This window comes from Daucus carota, chromosome 5 (genome assembly GCF_001625215.2).
Source record: "Daucus carota subsp. sativus chromosome 5, DH1 v3.0, whole genome shotgun sequence".
In the NCBI taxonomy this organism is placed as follows: Eukaryota; Viridiplantae; Streptophyta; class Magnoliopsida; order Apiales; family Apiaceae; genus Daucus; species Daucus carota.
Window position 1 is genome coordinate 36,171,447 of NC_030385.2, and position 17,880 is coordinate 36,189,326.

The 17,880-nt window shown below is 34.9% G+C and overlaps 2 protein-coding genes across 2 annotated transcripts; one reads left to right on the forward strand and one right to left on the reverse strand.

The window, feature by feature from the left end:
• The first annotated feature begins 1,023 nt into the window (after nt 1–1,023).
• LOC108220534 (receptor-like serine/threonine-protein kinase ALE2) lies at nt 1,024–11,178 on the forward strand. The gene is made up of 9 exons (XM_017394332.2): nt 1,024–1,439; nt 2,505–2,588; nt 3,758–3,868; nt 4,572–4,673; nt 7,369–7,737; nt 7,815–8,054; nt 9,156–9,542; nt 9,815–10,055; nt 10,211–11,178. Exons 1-9 carry the CDS (start codon nt 1,352–1,354, stop codon nt 10,896–10,898), a joined length of 2,310 nt encoding a protein of 769 aa, XP_017249821.1. The 5' UTR covers nt 1,024–1,351; the 3' UTR covers nt 10,899–11,178.
• A 1,975-nt stretch (nt 11,179–13,153) lies between these two features.
• LOC108220838 (multiple C2 domain and transmembrane region protein 10) lies at nt 13,154–16,559 on the reverse strand. The gene has a single exon (XM_017394707.2). The coding sequence runs from the start codon at nt 16,340–16,342 to the stop codon at nt 13,310–13,312; it is 3,033 nt and encodes a 1,010-aa protein (XP_017250196.1). The 5' UTR covers nt 16,343–16,559; the 3' UTR covers nt 13,154–13,309.
• Between the last annotated feature and the right edge of the window lie 1,321 nt (nt 16,560–17,880).

Sequence of the window (17,880 nt, forward strand, 5' to 3'; positions counted from 1 at the left end):
TTGTAGTCTGGCGGGTTGTCCCTGTTGGGGTAAGAGAAGCGTCCTTGCATTTGGGGTAAGTCTTGGGTGCTCGAGAGTCTACAAGGCTCAAGTCTAAGCCTCATCGTATTGGGCCGTTTTCAGGAGGAAGACAACAGAAAGGGAGTCCTAATCCTATTAGATTTTTTAGGAGAAAAGAACTATGTACATGTTTGATCCCTTATAATTCTATAAATATAGGGGTACGTAGGCAAATCAGGAGGACACGAGTTGATCTGTAAAAAAAAAAAAAAAAGAGGACACGAGTTGAGAGCACGTGGAGGCAACTCGAAACTCTAATCTCAGCCACCCCAAATTTCATCACCACCACTTAGCCACCGTCATAGATCTTGTTTCCGGTCACAAACCTCGAATTTTGTTAACTACCAAATTCCTCCGTTAACACTGCATTTCACCATTCCATTCCCATCATTTTTTATCAGAGCTCAAACTTTTCATTTTGTAAGAAAATGTATTATTCTTTATCATACTTATTTTCTATCCAAATCTTATCATATAAATTTTGCACTAACTCATTTTTCCAAAATCCTCCCTTCTGCACTCTATTATTTTCCTTTATTTATACTCATTATATTTCATTTAATTCCATTTACCCCAACCGAACACAACATTAATATTAAGCAAATAATCAAAATAACCAATTAAGATATTGATTAAATATATTAAAAAATATAAAATATGAATTTTTATTCGAAAACAATATTAATATATAATTAAACAATTTTAGAAATTAAACCACCAACAATTAATCAGATAAATCAACTAATTCACCATGTTTTAAAATCACAAGTAAATCTGATCATTGTTCGCAACTGCTATATTAAATAATTTCGAAAAGAGCATGATCTCACCAAATTTGAAAAATTGGCAACAAAGATTTGGATTATGTGGGTCTAAGATAGTCCATAGAATATAAAAAAGTATCCAAATATACTAAATTAAAATAAAGAATATAATATTATATTTCATTTCCTGTCTCTACTTCCCGCTTTCCAACAGCTGTAAAATCTCACTCCCTAGCTCTACTTCAAGATCTCACTCTACGTTTTCTCTCTCTAAACCCCCCCTGAGATCTTACAGTTTATAGTATTTTTTGCGTATCAGATCTTACCCACATTAGATGGATCCGTAAAACCCTTCTGGCATTCTTGTTTTTTCACCTGGGTTTTCACTTTTTTCCAGTTGTTGATAGGAAAGGTTTGATTTTTATGAGCTAATTGTCGGAAAAATCGAGTCTTGCCGGAACCCTAGAAAATTCCGGCGAAAGGGTTTTGAGTTTGGAATGTTTTGAGAAGAATGGTGTGTGTGAATTATGGTGTGGAGGAAAGAAATGTTGATTACTCCAATGCTGCTGCTGTTGTTCATTGTTTTTGTGCTTTCTCTGCCTTGTACTAGTTTTGGTAATTGATGTGTTTTCGTTTTGTGTTAATATGTTTTTTTGGTTTGTTTTAATTTTGGAATTGGAGTTTTGATATGAAAAAATGACCTAATTAACGTAATTTGAACCCATGGTGAGCAAAAGATTACAATCTGGGAGGGAGGGTGTCAGATGATATATTAATTACGCGTGATAGGATTGTAAATTTGATACAAAGGTAAAAAAACATTGTGCATTGCGCATAGCTATGCATTTCCCACTTGCCTATATGAGAGATGCACATAACGTGGTAGATGCAGATTTGGGAAATGTACATATATGATATGTGTATCTTTCCGATAGAAAATAATAATTATCAATTGTATCACTTTACGTGATATGCAAGTCTCTTGAGTCTCAACTGTCTATCCGATATTACAATGTGCCAAGTGTTAATTTAGGCTTAAGTTTTGACTTATGGTATTTTTGTGAGGCAATTGTCATTTTGAGGTAAAGAGACCCTTAAACCCATTAATTTGAGATACGATTATTGAAAGCTTGACTGTTAAGTGAGGGAAAGAAAATTTTCATTGATTGGAGTGAAATAGGGCATGCCTAGTGATGTCTTAAAAATGAGGCACTTGGTGGATGTCCTAGTGTTTTAAGGCACCACTAGGACATTGTTGGAGGACTCATTTATATAAAATGCCTTAAATTCTAGTTTATGACACTAGTTTAGGACACTCTTGGACTTGCTCTATTGATATTGTCAATTATACAGGTCTATGTTTTATCTGTAGTTTTTAACAGAGTGCACATTGTATTAGTCAGTTTGCTTCCATCCTGCATAAATATGTTTGTTTTTTTGTTTCTTACAAAGACTTGTCTTGTAAGCTTTTCATGTAGGTGGTCAACATATTGGTTTGTCAATTAACCTATTGTAAATAGACTTGAATAACCTTTCCACATGATATGAACATTGAAGAAAACAGTAGTTGTAATGCTATATCAAAAATATGAAAGTAAATATTGTCTCTATTTCTTGATACAAGATATAATTTTCTTACTTTCCGTTTGACACAAATCTTTCTTTTATCTCACTTGACAGGACGTTCTTTTCATCACATCACTTCATCTCCTTCTGTACTGCCTTCGCGATCAGAATATGTTAAAGAATTCATTTTTGAAGATGGTAAAGTTGCAAGCTTAGTAATTTATATTTGCACATCTTTATGCTTCCATTTCCTTTGATATGTGAGTTAACATTTCTCCTAAATCAATGCTGCACACAATTCTTGGTGGAAAGTTGTGTTGATATTCTGCAGGCTAAATAACATTATTTTCTCATTTAGTAAACTGTTATCACTATTACTAAATGACATTATACCTTGAAGTAAGAATTTGAAACAATTTTATTTTCTTCATGGGGGAATCTGCTTATTACCTTGAAGTAAGAATTTGAAACAATTTTATTTTCTTGATGGGGGAATCTGCTTATAGCTGTCTTGCATATTGTCCTTGTTTGGATGTATGCATATCTTATTTTCATGTAATTGTTCAGAATGAGTCAAATTGTGGAGAAAATAGCAAGTTCAACATAGCGAAGCTTTGAATAACAGTATGGGTGGCGGTTATATTATGTAAAACTTCTGGAGCTTTTGCCCATTGAAGTTTGAACAATATGTTGAAATGACATCTTAGAATTAGATATAACACTTTCACCCTGTTTTTCTTTTGCTTAATTAGTTTTAACAATGAAATATCCACGTTTAGTTACAGGCTTTCCATTTTTAATGCTTGTACCTGATAAAAGATGAGCTGCCTACCTATCTGTGCATTTGGCCAGATCTTCTGGCCCTAATGAAGTGTCAGGAAACTTTTTTTATTTCATTTAATTTGTGAACAACTATGAGCTATAACTGCTAATAATATACTGAGTGTGAGAGATCTACTTGGACCTTTTTTCCTTTCTGTTTTGAGGGCAATTGTTCCGCTAACTTAAAAGATCTTGTCTAGGGTATTTTAATATTCAGTAATCAGTCTTAGTACTACTACGGTCTTTATCAATACATTACTATAAAAGTCTATCACCAAGGGCCTTCGTAAATCGCCTGTATGCACTATGAGAGGACAGCTTAAAGAGAAAAAAGAGTGTTCTTTCCATATAGAAGAAGTATATATTACCTGCATTCTGCAACCTAAAGCATTCATTTGATGAAGACAATAATATAGCTCAATGTACTTGATAGTATTTCTTTCATAAATGTTTTATTTTTAATAAATGAAAAACTGTATATAAGACTTAGATTCGAATGTTATCTTTTATATTAATCACCCTGAGGCCGCCTACTACTATTGCAGTGCACTTGACATCAGTAAGAGCTTCAGCTGTTCCAGAAAGAGCTCCTCGCAGATGGCGAGCTAAGCCTTTTCCAGTACCTTTAGCATCATCATCTTCTCCTACGTCTCAAGGTACTTATACGATCATTATCTAATATTGATTAGTTGATACGAGTGTTGTCAAAAATGCGCATAAGCACTCGCTTATTCGAGATGCGGCGCGAATAAAACACAGCCAACCTCTTCTTACATACATACATACATACATACATACATATATATATATATATATATATGCACACTTTATACTACACATACATGCACTGATATACTATATATACTGATTAGACACCCTGTTCATGCTTATATTTATTTCTCAATTGTTCCTTAATCACTGATCAGTATATACAAAGCTATACATAGTTATATATCACTGATTATACTAAGCTATTGGCTAAATATACTGATAGCATTGTGATTTGTGATTATATATCAGAAATTGAGTGTGTTGTATGAAGATGAAGAATAGTTATTTAGCTATGCCCTACATTGTTACTTCAAATCTAAATTATTTTGGACATTTAATTAATGTGCCGAGTTTAGTTAGTGTATCATTAATGACGATTCCGTTTTGCTTATAAATCTAAAATTATCTCTAAATTTATACTGTTTTACATTATATACCATATGTGTGTGTGTGTGTGAATTTACGATTTACTTGTCTTTGATCAATACGTGTGTTGCGATTATGCTCCCGAAGGCCTTTGTGCTTCAGCACGCAATGCGCGTTTAATAACACTTAATTCTCATATATGTCGAAATGTCTTACTTTTAGGACCTGTTGCTGGTCCAAGCAATAAGAACTTGCCAAGACGCCGCCATCACCACCATGGAGCAAATACTAGACCAGTGTCTCCATCTCCATCAGTTGTTCCAGGTAATCTTTCTTGCTGCTAAGGTTCAGTCTTAAGATTAGACCACAAGAAAAATCAAGTTAGTGCCTTTAAAGGTTGGAATCGTGATTCAAAATTATATGATTGTGTATGACCCTGTTGTGCTTTCTAGTATTTGTGATGCCATTTTCCAGCATTAATCAAATAACTTATAACTTATCTTTGGAGTAAATTGCAGTCTAGTAGACTGTTATAATTTTGTAGCACTTTGACAGCCCTGTTTTGAATTAGGACGCTTTGATGACTAAAATATGTTTTTAGGTATTTTTTTGTTTTCCGTCACATACCCACATAACTATCTTTGGTATGACACACAAATGGTGTTAGTAATAATAAAGACTTCATGGTGAAAACAGTCTTTTACCTTGTGGGAAAATAGATTGAATAGTCCCTCAACTATTACTGTTTTACTGTCTGGTCCCAGAGATTTGGTCCTGATGTTAGAATCTTGTTGACAGTTATTTATACATGTCATATCTTTTTCGGATGGGAAATTAACACACCACATCACATACATATAGATACCACTACATACACACACATCTTCACACTAAATCCCTTCCTAATAATGTTTAGTACTCTCCCCCTTTTCTACATCCATCCTTCTCAAACACACCAGATCACATACATATAGATACCAGTACATACACACACATCCTCACATTAGATCCCCTTTTTAATAATGTTTAGAAATATAATGTATCAGGTATAAAAAACACTCAAGTGAATAGCTTTCGTAGCTTGTGATGCTTGTTTTCCATGTAATATTTGTATTTTTATAGGAAGTTAGAAACTTGTCCAAATCATAAATGACATGTAAAACAACCTGCCCCCATAAGCGTTAAAATCTTTTGGACGAAAGGACCTGAACCTGAAAAGTTCAAAAGTTAAATTACCCGAAATCATGGACCCAGGACAATAAAACGCCAATAATTCATGGACGATTCAATTTATTTTCCCTTTATCTGGTATTATATATTATATACAGGTGATGCAAATTAATTAATTTGTAGTTTTTACTGTTACAATTGATCACAAATCTCTTTCCCCACATCAAAAAAAATCCCTAAAAACAATTTGATTTGCTATGGCTTGTGCAATTCATTGGTATGTGAGGCTATTTTTTTTATTTTTTATTTTGTTTTGGTGTGTTTAAATCTAGAAAAATCCACAATATTGAGGTATATCTAACTGGTCTTTCTCAATTTGATGAATGGAGATGCACAGAATGAAGGTTCAAGGAAAGGAAAATTTATTTAATAAGTTACTGAACTATTAGGATTTTCTTATTCAAGTCCCTGAACAAAAAAGCAATTTTTTACGTCACTAAAATGTCATTTGGTCCTTCCTTTGACATTCAACTGATAGACGTCGATTTTTGTTAAAATTTAACTGACAAAAGCAGGCTTTTGCTTATGTGGTAGTCTGACATGGAGTTCCAGGGGCTTGAATATGAAATGATAATTAGTTCTGCGATTACATTTGATTAACTTTATATACTTCTGAGAAATGAGACACAGGTTAGGGTTCTTGTTTAAAATCTGGAGAAAGTATAAATTGGACTTTTTGTGAAATAGAAAAAGTAGATAGATTATATAGAATGTGAGTTCACTTTAAATTTATAGCTTATAAGGTTCTTTTCACCCATCAGAAACGTAAAACTCAGGATTCATTCAAGCATCATAAAATGATGCAATTCATGAAACAGTGATTATTTTTTTCTTACTAAAGAAATCCCAGTTATTGCTTTTTTATTCCGATTTTAGCCAAAACCCCCAGAGTTTGTCTTTTGTAAAACCAACTGAAGTCACTGAACTATTCATACCTTTTGATTTAAGTCCTCAATTGCCACAGATTGTTTATGAATTATACACATATGGAAGATAATTATATATAGTGTCACAGATTATCTCTAGAAATAATGTAATCATAATATCTTATAAGGATGCATAACTACTATTTGTATAAAATAATATTTTCATAGCAGTGGTATATGATTGTTTATATAAAAATGATAAATAATATAATATCATGTAAAATGCAATTGAATATGTGTGATTGTTCACAATAAGCTTAAGAAAGATACTACCTCCATCTTGAGTAACTTTAATTCAGGTGCAAACAAAAGTTGCCTTCACAATTTTTTTAGAGATTTTACTAAAAATAGTTATATAGCAAAAAAAGAAATTTTAAATATAATTTGTGGGAATAACTTCTTTTTACCTTAAAGTACATACCAAAAGTCAAATCCACTGTTTTTTTGGAATAGAGTGAGTGTGTGTGTGTGTGGGGATCTGAAAATTTAATATATATACATATTTGACTCTTTTAAAAATATACTATATTTAAGTTTATTTATTAGAAAGATAATCTGAACTAAACTGGCTTATGTGTATCTATAATTGTACACTTATATAAGAGTACATGTATAAGTCATGCCAAGTAACATGTGCTAGGTGATATTGAAACCAAGTAAAGTATATACTAAGTCACTGATCAAAATCCCACCCTAGAAAACTGTGTATAATTACTTTGAAAGAGAACAATATTGTGAATCTGGTTTGTCTTAATAAACACACATAATTTGTGTTTTCTTTTTTATCTTCTCATTTTGCCTATCATTTTAATTGATCCTCAAAATTGCTCAAGTTCTTATCATGTTCATATCAATTCTTGCAGGCTGTGATATAAAATGTTTGGAGCCGCTCACCTCGAATCCCTTTATTTCTCCGTGTAGTTGTGTGCTACCCATGAAAATCAGGCTCATTTTTTATGTATCTCTCTTGGCCATCTTTCCTGTAGTTAACGAGCTAGAGATAGAGGTCGCCAAAGCTACATATCTTTTGCAAAGCCAAGTGGTTATTGTAGGAGCTAATGCAGACCATCAGAATCAGGAAAGAACTGTAATCGATATTAACTTGGTCCCGCTTGGGGACAGATTTGATAATACCACCGCCACACTAATTTATGAAAGATTTTGGCAAAATAAAGCTCCTCTGAATCAAACTCTATTTGGTAATTATGATGTGGCATCCATTACATACCAAGGTACATCCTTATGTCTCTTCTGTTAGATTATGCACTCATAGTATTTTACAGTGTTGTCTGAAAGATTTAAAAATCAGGGCTTCCTGCATTGCCACCAATTGGGGTAAGTTCTGGACATGAGTTCCCTCTTACAGCAAAATTTTCCGACAAACGTCAAAAGATGGATGCAAGGACTATATGGATCGTCTCCTCATCTGCACTTGTTGTTGTATTAGCCTTCACAGGAGCCATTTTTATCATATTAAAGTACAGGAAGGGCAGCAGACCATCAAATTCTATTGGTCCGGTCACTACTTCATCTGTTAATAAGAGATCTGGTATGCCTTCTAGTCTCATTTATGAAATATTAAAAGCTGTATTGTTGTTTTAGTAACAATGGTACTGCCTCTTATGATTTTAATATCATAAAGTAAATCTTGGCCACTATTTATCTGAAATTTGTTAAGAAATTGATGCAGAAATATTTATTTTTCTTATGGAAGTAACTAAAACCTAGGAGAGTTCTTTGACAACTATATAACTTAGCCACCTAGAAATTTGCTTGTTGTGACATGTATCCTAGCAAGTCATTAATGTCTATTACTATCAGATTATATATTGCCTTAAAGAAAGAATTGTTCAATGCACTTGACACCCTTTCCTCTTATAATTTGTCTAATATATAGTAGCAAACCAGTTTTCTTTCAGTCTCCTCCAATCACGCCAGTGTTTGCTGCTAGGTTGCAAGTTGCAACCATTGGCAGGTGCATTTGCATTTTTTATGGTGGAATCATATTATACAGTATAAGAGAATGGCCAGCGACTAATGAATCTCATAATGAATAAAATACAACCAAACAACCATACATGGGTTTCAAATCCTTGTACAATAATTGCTAATAATCACATGGAAAAACTTGAAAAACAGTGAATTAATTAGAAGGCCAAAATGTAAAAGGTTCACTCACACACACACACACACATATAATTAAAAGTGAGACCCAAACTTCCAATTGTTGTGTCCTTGTGCTATTCTATATGTAGTTTCATAAAAAAAATGAGTTGGGTCTACAAAAGTGCTGTTTTTCTGGCGGCGTCCTTGCATGGAAGTTGGGCATATATGCACGTAGCGAGTCCAGATTTGACAGTATAAACTCTCAAGTCCTTAATTACCGATTTTTTATGTATATTGAACCATATTTACTTGTGTCTTAAGTGTCTACTTGTGGATATACTAAATGCTTCGTATGTATGTTATATAATCGTGGGATGTTGAATGGTCTTAGTTGCTTATAGAACCAACAAAACTTGGATTTCTTGAGTGATAGTTATCGCAGGTTTAGAATATGCTAAGACTGGATAAATTCCTTACAAATGCTTTGATTGCATTAACTGGATCCGTCTAAATAAAATAAAAAAGTTGCTTATATTTGTTGCAGGTATCAAATCTATGCTATGTAGTGCCACAAGTTCGGCGTCATCCTCCCCTGTTTCTGGCATGCCTACTTCTATGCTCTTTGTTAAGAAATTTTCATTGGCAGAGCTGGTAAAGGCTACAGACAATTTCAGCTCAACAAGGATTTTAGGTGAAGGAGGTTTTGGGTGTGTTTATTTAGGGGTCTTGGAAGATCAGACTGAAGTTGCGGTGAAGCTGTTAATAAAGGATAACCTTAATGGAGATCGTGATTTTGTATCAGAAATTGAGATGCTAAGCAGATTGCATCACCGCAATCTTGTGAAATTAATTGGTATATGCACTGAACGGCACACTCGTTGCTTGGTTTATGAAGTTGTTCCAAATGGAAGTGTTGAGTCTCATTTGCATGGTTAGTTATTCGTATCCCTAACTTCTTACTTGTGTTATGCTGGTTTCTAGTTAAATATACAGCTTCCTGCTGTCTTCGCTTCAAATTACTAAAACAAAGAAAAAGTTATTAAAAAAGAGGCTAATTCTTACATTATGCATTTTTCTTAACAATTCCATTCTTCCCACCATAGTAAACAATGTGTAGAGTTTTTCGAATCATAATTTTCTGGATTAGTTGTGATAGGAGCTTTTGACAATGACTATAGTATCATATTCATTGTTATTTTGCAGGTGCAGACAAGAGTACCGGACCTCTTAACTGGGATGCACGTTTAAAGATTGCTCTTGGTGCAGCACGAGGATTAGCTTATCTTCATGAAGATTCTAACCCGCGAGTAATCCACCGAGATTTTAAAACCGCCAATATTCTCTTAGAAGATGATTTCACCCCTAAGGTCTCAGATTTTGGGCTGGCAAGGGAAGCAACAGAAGGAAGTCTTCATATTTCTACTCAAGTCATGGGAACTTTCGGGTACATTTACATTCACAAGTAGTTGTGTTACACAAGTTAAATAGTTGTTTTGATATGGATTAGTTTGCTATTTTCCAATACACACACACACACACACACACTTATATTTTGGAAAATGATATTTCTGTTGCGGTAATTGGTAACTCTATATGCAGGTATGTTGCTCCTGAATATGCAATGACAGGGCATCTACTTGTTAAAAGTGATGTATACAGCTATGGAGTTGTGCTGTTGGAGCTTCTTTCTGGAAGAAAACCTGTAGACATGTCTCGGCCTCCAGGACAAGAGAACCTTGTAACTTGGGCTCGGACACTACTAACCAGTAAAGAAGGATTGCAGCAATTGATGGATCCCACCCTAGCCGGAACTTATGAATTTGATGACATGGCAAAGGTGGCTGCCATTGCTTCCATGTGTATTCACCTTGAGGTGACGCACAGACCATTCATGGGAGAAGTTGTGCAAGCTCTAAAGCTGATTTATAACGATTCAGATGAAACTGGTGGAGAGTTATCTACTCAGAGAGACTCTTCTGCTATAGGCTCCGACTTGAAAGGAGATTTTGTTACTTCTGATAGCAGTTGGTGGAATGCTGGTGGACTGTCCCCCCAATTAACTTATGGCAGTGCCACTCCTTTCGTAACAATGGAGTATAGCTCGGGTTCACTTGGAGAAGTTGAAAAACGACTGTTTTCGACCTCAAGTTTTAACAGAGACAGATTTTCTTTGCCTATCAGACATGAGAATATGTCAGGTCCGCTGAGGACAGTTCGGAGCAAGCCATCATCTCATAGATTAAAGCGAAGCAAAAGTGAACATGGTATTCTGTCGAACCTTGTCTAGCATGGAAGCCTCAAAACTTCTATGTAGAGAGTTTCTTTCCCTGTGAAATATGTTAGTGTACAGAAATTAGGGTGTAGGCCCTTTTTTATAGCACAATTTGAAACTAAAATACCCAAAATGTTAGACCTGACCTTTTTAGCACAAATTGAAGCTAAACTGCGAAGAATGTCCGGAAGAATTGGCTCATTTTAGCTCCAAAGGGCGCTAACTGAGCGACTGACACAATCTCTCATTCCTTTTTTTCATTATAGACTTTTATCAATATAGAACAATTAAGACATGCCTTTTGTTTCTGGTTAGTTATACAAGGTGCATTGCATTTTATTTTTTTTTATCAAACAATGATAAATCAAGCCTCCATGCTGCAGAATGCAGATAGAACAATGTACATGTATAATAAATACCAAAACCAGATGCTGATGCTTTGAGTCCTGGGTTCTACTGTACAACATGGATCCCTGTTTCAAAATTCAGATTACTTTAAATGAGTCAAGTCAATAACAGTGTTCTTGTAATAAATACTCAAGGCTAGGGAAAACTAGTTGGAGGAAAATCTCAAACCCTGAAAAACTGTGAAGAAATCAGAGTCAGATCGATACAACTGTAAAAAAGCTGGAGTAGCATTCTTTATGGTTGGTTAAAGTAAAATGTGGAGCAGTTCTTTATGGTTGGTTAATATAGTTCAGCAGTCTAGTGTCCTTCTCATGCTTCTTTTCCTGTTTCTATTAACTCAAAACTAATCCTGCCTGCTCGTGTTCCATGTTTTATCTATTCCTGCTGCAAATTCCAACACAGAAACAAAAACAGTACCTCTGAGATTGATATATTTTGTTGTCTCTTTTATCTTATTCTTTATGTTTTATTTTGAAATTATAATATTATATCAAATTGAAAAGAAAATCATTTTATTTTCTGTTACATTTCAAAAACGTGTTGCCTTTATGTCCCTGACTGAAATAAAGAATTTGTATACTCCATTGTAAAGTTTGATTGCCAAAACAAGTTAAAAAATGATGTAGAGTGTACAGAATGAAGCCAAGACTTTAGAAAGCATTTTTGAGATAGTTACGTTACGTGCAGCTGTGCAAAGTTGTAATAATTGCTCTGCACGCCAAACATCTCAATACGTTTGTGATCTATGGAATCTATACTATCTATAAAAAATAGTATAATTTGTAGTCGTACAAAATTTTGGTTTGGTACACTCCTCTAAAACTAAAAGTCTGCAACATGCAGATATCTATTAAACAGTTTCATATACTAAAAACACTCCTGATGTATATTAATATCTTTTAAATATAATTTATAATTAGTTGAAAAAAGGTGAAACTATTGTTAATAACATATATTAATATTAAAAAATACTTATAAATAAATGTATAACTAATTATAAATATACAATTTTGAATATCTTTTGTCTAAAATACATATAAATAATTGAAAACGCTACTTTTTAATTATAACGTATTCTACTCGAAATTTAACTCTAACATGTTATATTTCATTACAAATATGAACCATCACATAACATATGAAGATATATGATATATGAAAATTTTGATTTAAAATTAATTGAATAATAAACTGTCACATATCAATATTAGAAAAATATTTATAGATAGATAATAAATTGTGAAAGCTAAATTTCCGTTAGAAGATATAATCAGTTGGTTAATATAATTTAATTAGAATTCAATTTATTAATACTAAAATACTAATAAAATGGTGTTATGATTTAAATTATAATTAATAATTTAAGAATTATATACGCGTCCGTGCTTTGCACGGGTTAAAGGCTAGTATGGATAATAAGTTGATGGAAAAAGTCTGTACATTTCAAAAACAAAAATAAAATTGTGCTCTCTGAGATGTTTTAAAAATCTTTAATTAATTATTAAAAAATATTTTACTCATTTATTAATTCCGATTTGATTAAAAAAGTCGGTATATTCTGAGTTGACGAGTCGATCGGATTTTACGTGACTGCCCTTCTTCTTTCTGTAAAATTCTGAACAGCTCATATATGTCTAGTCTTTACAGTCAAGCTGACAACTGCCATTGATGCTCCATTGCTCCTGCAAAAGCTTCTTATATTGGTTTTCATGTGTTTATTATGCAATGGGGTTACCATCAGGAATTTGCAAGTATAAACCGGTCCAGAGACCGCAACTTGTTACTGGTTTATCTCGGACATTTATAGCTTAAATTTACCCATTTTTACTTGTATAAATTAGACAACAAAAGCCCAAGCAAAATGAAGAAATCACAAGCAATGCTAAAATTCAAGGAAGGTTGCAACATACACAAGCATGTCATAGCTCGGCTTAACTAGACTGAGCTAGACAGAAATAACCTAAACATCATGAACTAAAGATCATAAACTAACTAAAACCTTCCTACTGGTTTGTGCATCATAACATGCTGTCAGCTCTAGTTGGCAGCCTCTTGAAGAAGCTAACAGCTCTTGAGGGCAACTTGCTCCGGAATCTTGGTGGCCTCATGAAATAGAGTCCCCAAAGAGCCACAACCCATCTGATTGGCACCAAGTAGAACCCGAAAGCAGCCAATAAGCAGACGATCACAAACAAGAATGTGGCTCTTGGGTCGCGCCAACTTATCAAAGCCTGAAGCCTTTCGCCTTGAGTAGCCATGTCTCCCACGACGGTTTGGATCCTTCCTGCCACACTCCTGAGACGGTCGTATCTCATTCGGATCACCTCTGCACTTCGGCTTGTTGGAAATGAATCAAACTCCTCGTCTAACTCGTCCTGGTAGACACTTTCAGCATAGGAGAGGCGTGTATCCATGTGAGATGGCTGGCGTGGCCTGGTTCTGTATCGCCACAGACCCATAACAGCCAGGATCAGTAATATTGTTGGTATGATGAGTTCAGGGACCATCACTAGGACAAGAAAATTGATGAGAAATAGGGTTGAGTACAATGGCTTATGCCAGTTCCGCATTGAATCCATTAGCCTGTTCAAGGCGACAAACCAGGACAGTACGTTCATAAGGCGAAAGAAGTTTGCCTTACTTTTTCTCATGCTCCACATGTGAGAGTCATGGTCAAGCATGTATTCAACCACTTCTCTACCCAGAGGTGGCTCGGCTCTACTGAGCCTTGATGACACGGCATTCAGTGCTTGATACCTTAAGCTGTCTATCTGATTCACAGACAGAGGGTGAACGTAGTGCATCTTTGGAAGTAAAGGCATTGTGTAGATTTGAAGCACATTGAGCATATTAGCACAAGTAAACCTAACAGCCAAATGAAGCTCCCCCATTTTCTTCACACCAGAAGGATGCAACATTAACAGTGGATAGGAGTGAGTATAGACTTTATCAGATTCAAGAGTCGATAATCGGATCCTAACTTTCCCAATGCGAGAATCTCTAATTCCAGCAGCGGTGGCAGAATTTTTGTCAACACGAGCATTATCAAACACACCAATGGTGATGACAGTGCAAGGATCAAACACTTCCCAAGTGTATTGCTCATTCCATTTTGGCGTTAAACTGTCCACCACAGTACGAGTTCGCACCCATTTTTGGCCATACTTAGCAACACAATAAGCATCCGTGCAGCCTCCTTTGCCTTCTCTGATCTTCACCGGCATAAGATTAGAGGCGCCCAGAATCCCCATTTCAAGTACCCCAATGTGAGGCTTCCAAAGCCGTTTTTCTGTGGGCCTAACATCACTGCTATACATTGTAGCTTCATCAAGCACATGGTAACCCCCATCAAGTGTAGCACAAAGATGTATCCTGGACGAAAATCTAGTCACAGCTTTAGACTCATTTGGATTGTTATAGCGAAGGTCGAGATTGTACCACCTTGATGCCACTGGTTTATCATCCAACCTCCTCTCGATATTTGTAAGTGGGAGAACAACTCTCCCCACAACCTCATCACAGTTCGGGCCAACCCGATCCTCAACAGAAAATAACACATAATCCTCAAATGGTTCAGCAACTACAAAGATCAGATCCTCATTCCAAAATGGGTTGTGTAGGCTCCTGTTAGGAGTGGCTGGAGCTATTCTAGTCCTCAAAACTTGATTTCCAACTTGAACTTTTGCCATCAACTCCGGATATCTCATCATTGATGAACCTTTATCTCCCAAAACAACATCTTGAGCTTCCAACACCGATACCCTTAAATACCACAACTTAGGAGAAAGATACACCTTTGATTTTATCGAACATAAACCATCCATATGCACATTTGCAGACTTGGAATGCCATGCCTCAGAAAAGGCCTCGTCAGCTTGAGTTCCAAACCAAAGTGCCACCATAACTTCACCCCCTTTCGACCTATCACCTTTCTTATCATCCATTCTATACCATTGTGGTGCCAACTGACTATCTGGAGGAACCCTTTTCGGAACCTCATTCAAATCAAACAAAACCCTCCCCAAGAAATCATCTTTATCCCTCTCTTTTACAAACAACTCAACAGCTGAAGACTGAATACAATCTTTTGAAAATGCAAACACTTGATCCCATTCAGCATTATTAAGACCAACCCTCCTAGTAATACCTCTATAGTTCCCTAATTTCACCTCAGCAACCACTTCTCCACCACCAAACCCCAAAAGTTCCCTAGCTTTCACTACCCTAACATAAAGATACTGCATTTGCTCCACAAGATCATAAGTTGAATCTTTACTCAAAGATCCACCACCCAGATGAGGTCTAGTCTCTTTAAGCAAAAACTCACTTGACCCATTTGAGATTACCCCAAACCCACCAACCCCACCACCACCGGACCCACCTCCGGCACCGGCTCCGGCGCCGGAGCCAACTTGAACAGGCACATTAGTAATAATAACAGGCTTCAAATCACCATTATTCTGATTCTCACCTTTTGGGTTTTGCAAAGTTTGAATCTTTTGATTACTAACCTTATTATCTTGCCCCATTTGTTGTTGCTTCACTGCCATAGCCATCCCTTGTTGCTGCTGCTGCTGCTGTTGCTGCAACTTCTTGTTTTTCTTGGAAAACCCATCATTTCCTTCACCAACAACATGCTTAACTTGCTCAGAACTTGACAAAAAAATCTTCAAACTTATCTCACCTCTAACATGAGAAAATAAGCTTCTTTTATCCAGTGTAAAAAGCTGTGCAATCTCTTCGCCTTCTCTGCAAACATTTGAACCCGAAACCCTAACTTTACCCAGAAAATTTCTACTATTATTCGACCTTTTCTCATTAAAAACATTGACATCAATAGTCCTGTAAGGAAGATCTGCCACATTGTTGACATAAAACACAAGCTTTTCATTCCAGACAGGGTCCAAGTCTCTGTACTTGACTTGCGTCTTTTGTCTCTGATTCTCAAACTCGATTTCAACAAATGGCGATGATGATCCTTCACCATCTTTTGGCATTAAGTTATGGGCTCCTATCACTTCCACTACAAGCTTTTGTTTGTTGTTGTTCATTGTTTTGTTTGGTTTTGTGTTTTTCCAGAGAGAAAATAGAAAGAGATGATAATGAGAGACAACGTTTGGCTCAAGAAGATGGAGGGGAGTGAAGTGAAGCAGGAGAGAGAGAGAGAGAGAGAGAGAATGGTTATAGATTTTGTGTGGGAGATACTACATGTAAGGAAGAGAGGGAATATACATTTATTGCCATTTGCACTTTTGCAGTCAATATACACGCGCCCAACCATATTTCAGAACTTATGCTGCTTCGAAATATATTTAGGGATTTTTTATGGTGTGCCCAAGAGCACACAATAGTCTCTAACTCCAATAAAAATAGCTCCTTTTGATTGGTGGGTGAATAATAAATGTGAATGGCCCCCTGCATTCACATCAACTCCACCAATCAAAACAGCCCATTTTTATGGAATTTAGTGTTTATTGTGTGCCCTCGATATATTTATTGTTTAATGTTACTCTATTGATTTATTGTTGTTTTATTAAGGTTTCATACGTGGACCCCTTAGATTCTTTGTTTTCTAGGTGAAATAAACGTTTTATGTTTGTTTTTTTACACTGTCCCGACCCACTTGAATGCATTTAGCCATTTACCACCCAAATGAGTACTAGGTGACACATAAAAGACATTTCAAGGGCTCGTTTGATTGTGGGTATCTGGAATTGCGTTATGTTCATTTCAAACTCGTAGTATTATAAAATCTCAAATTGATACCTTAAATCTTCAAATATACTCCCTCCGTCCCTAAATACTTTTCCTGTTTCTCCTTTTCACGTTTGCCAATACACACTTTTGATCATTAATATCTTTAATTTTATATTAGTATTAAATATAAAAATTTCACTATATTAAAGTACTCGTAAATACGAACCCAACAAGATCACTCATGACTATATTTAGTATTATAGATTAGACGTAAATTAGTCATTTGTTTGATGTTATGAACAGTCCCGACATATCAAACGAGAAAAGCTTTTTGGGACGGAGGGAGTATGAGTTTTTGATATCTACGTGAGAAGGTGGGCATGGCATGCATTCATTTTTTATTTTTGTTGTTTTTATTTAAATAATAAAATATTAATATTTGATACATAATTAGAACAATGACGCAAAAATATATAACAATAATAATTTTATTAATATTTTTAATTAATAACTTACTTTTTAAAAAAATTATATATATTGATCTCAACACTCAACCAAACACATGATATCCCAAAACCGAACTAACTTAACTCGATTTCTCATTTTATTCTCATACCACTTCTTAAACCAAACGACCCCTAAAGAGAATGGTAGAGGAGTGTCATTTACACGTGACTGAATTTTTATATTTAAAATGTGTTATTATTGTTAATGATGTTTGAGTTGATAAAATTTCATTTAGATTGATATATGATTAAAATGTATATTAAAATCCACAAAAAAATGTATATTAAAAATCGTTAATAATATGTTTTAATTTATATCTTTGTCGGTTTTGAGTTAAAAAATGATTATTTTTTGAAATAATTAATTTCAACAAACACGTTTACAT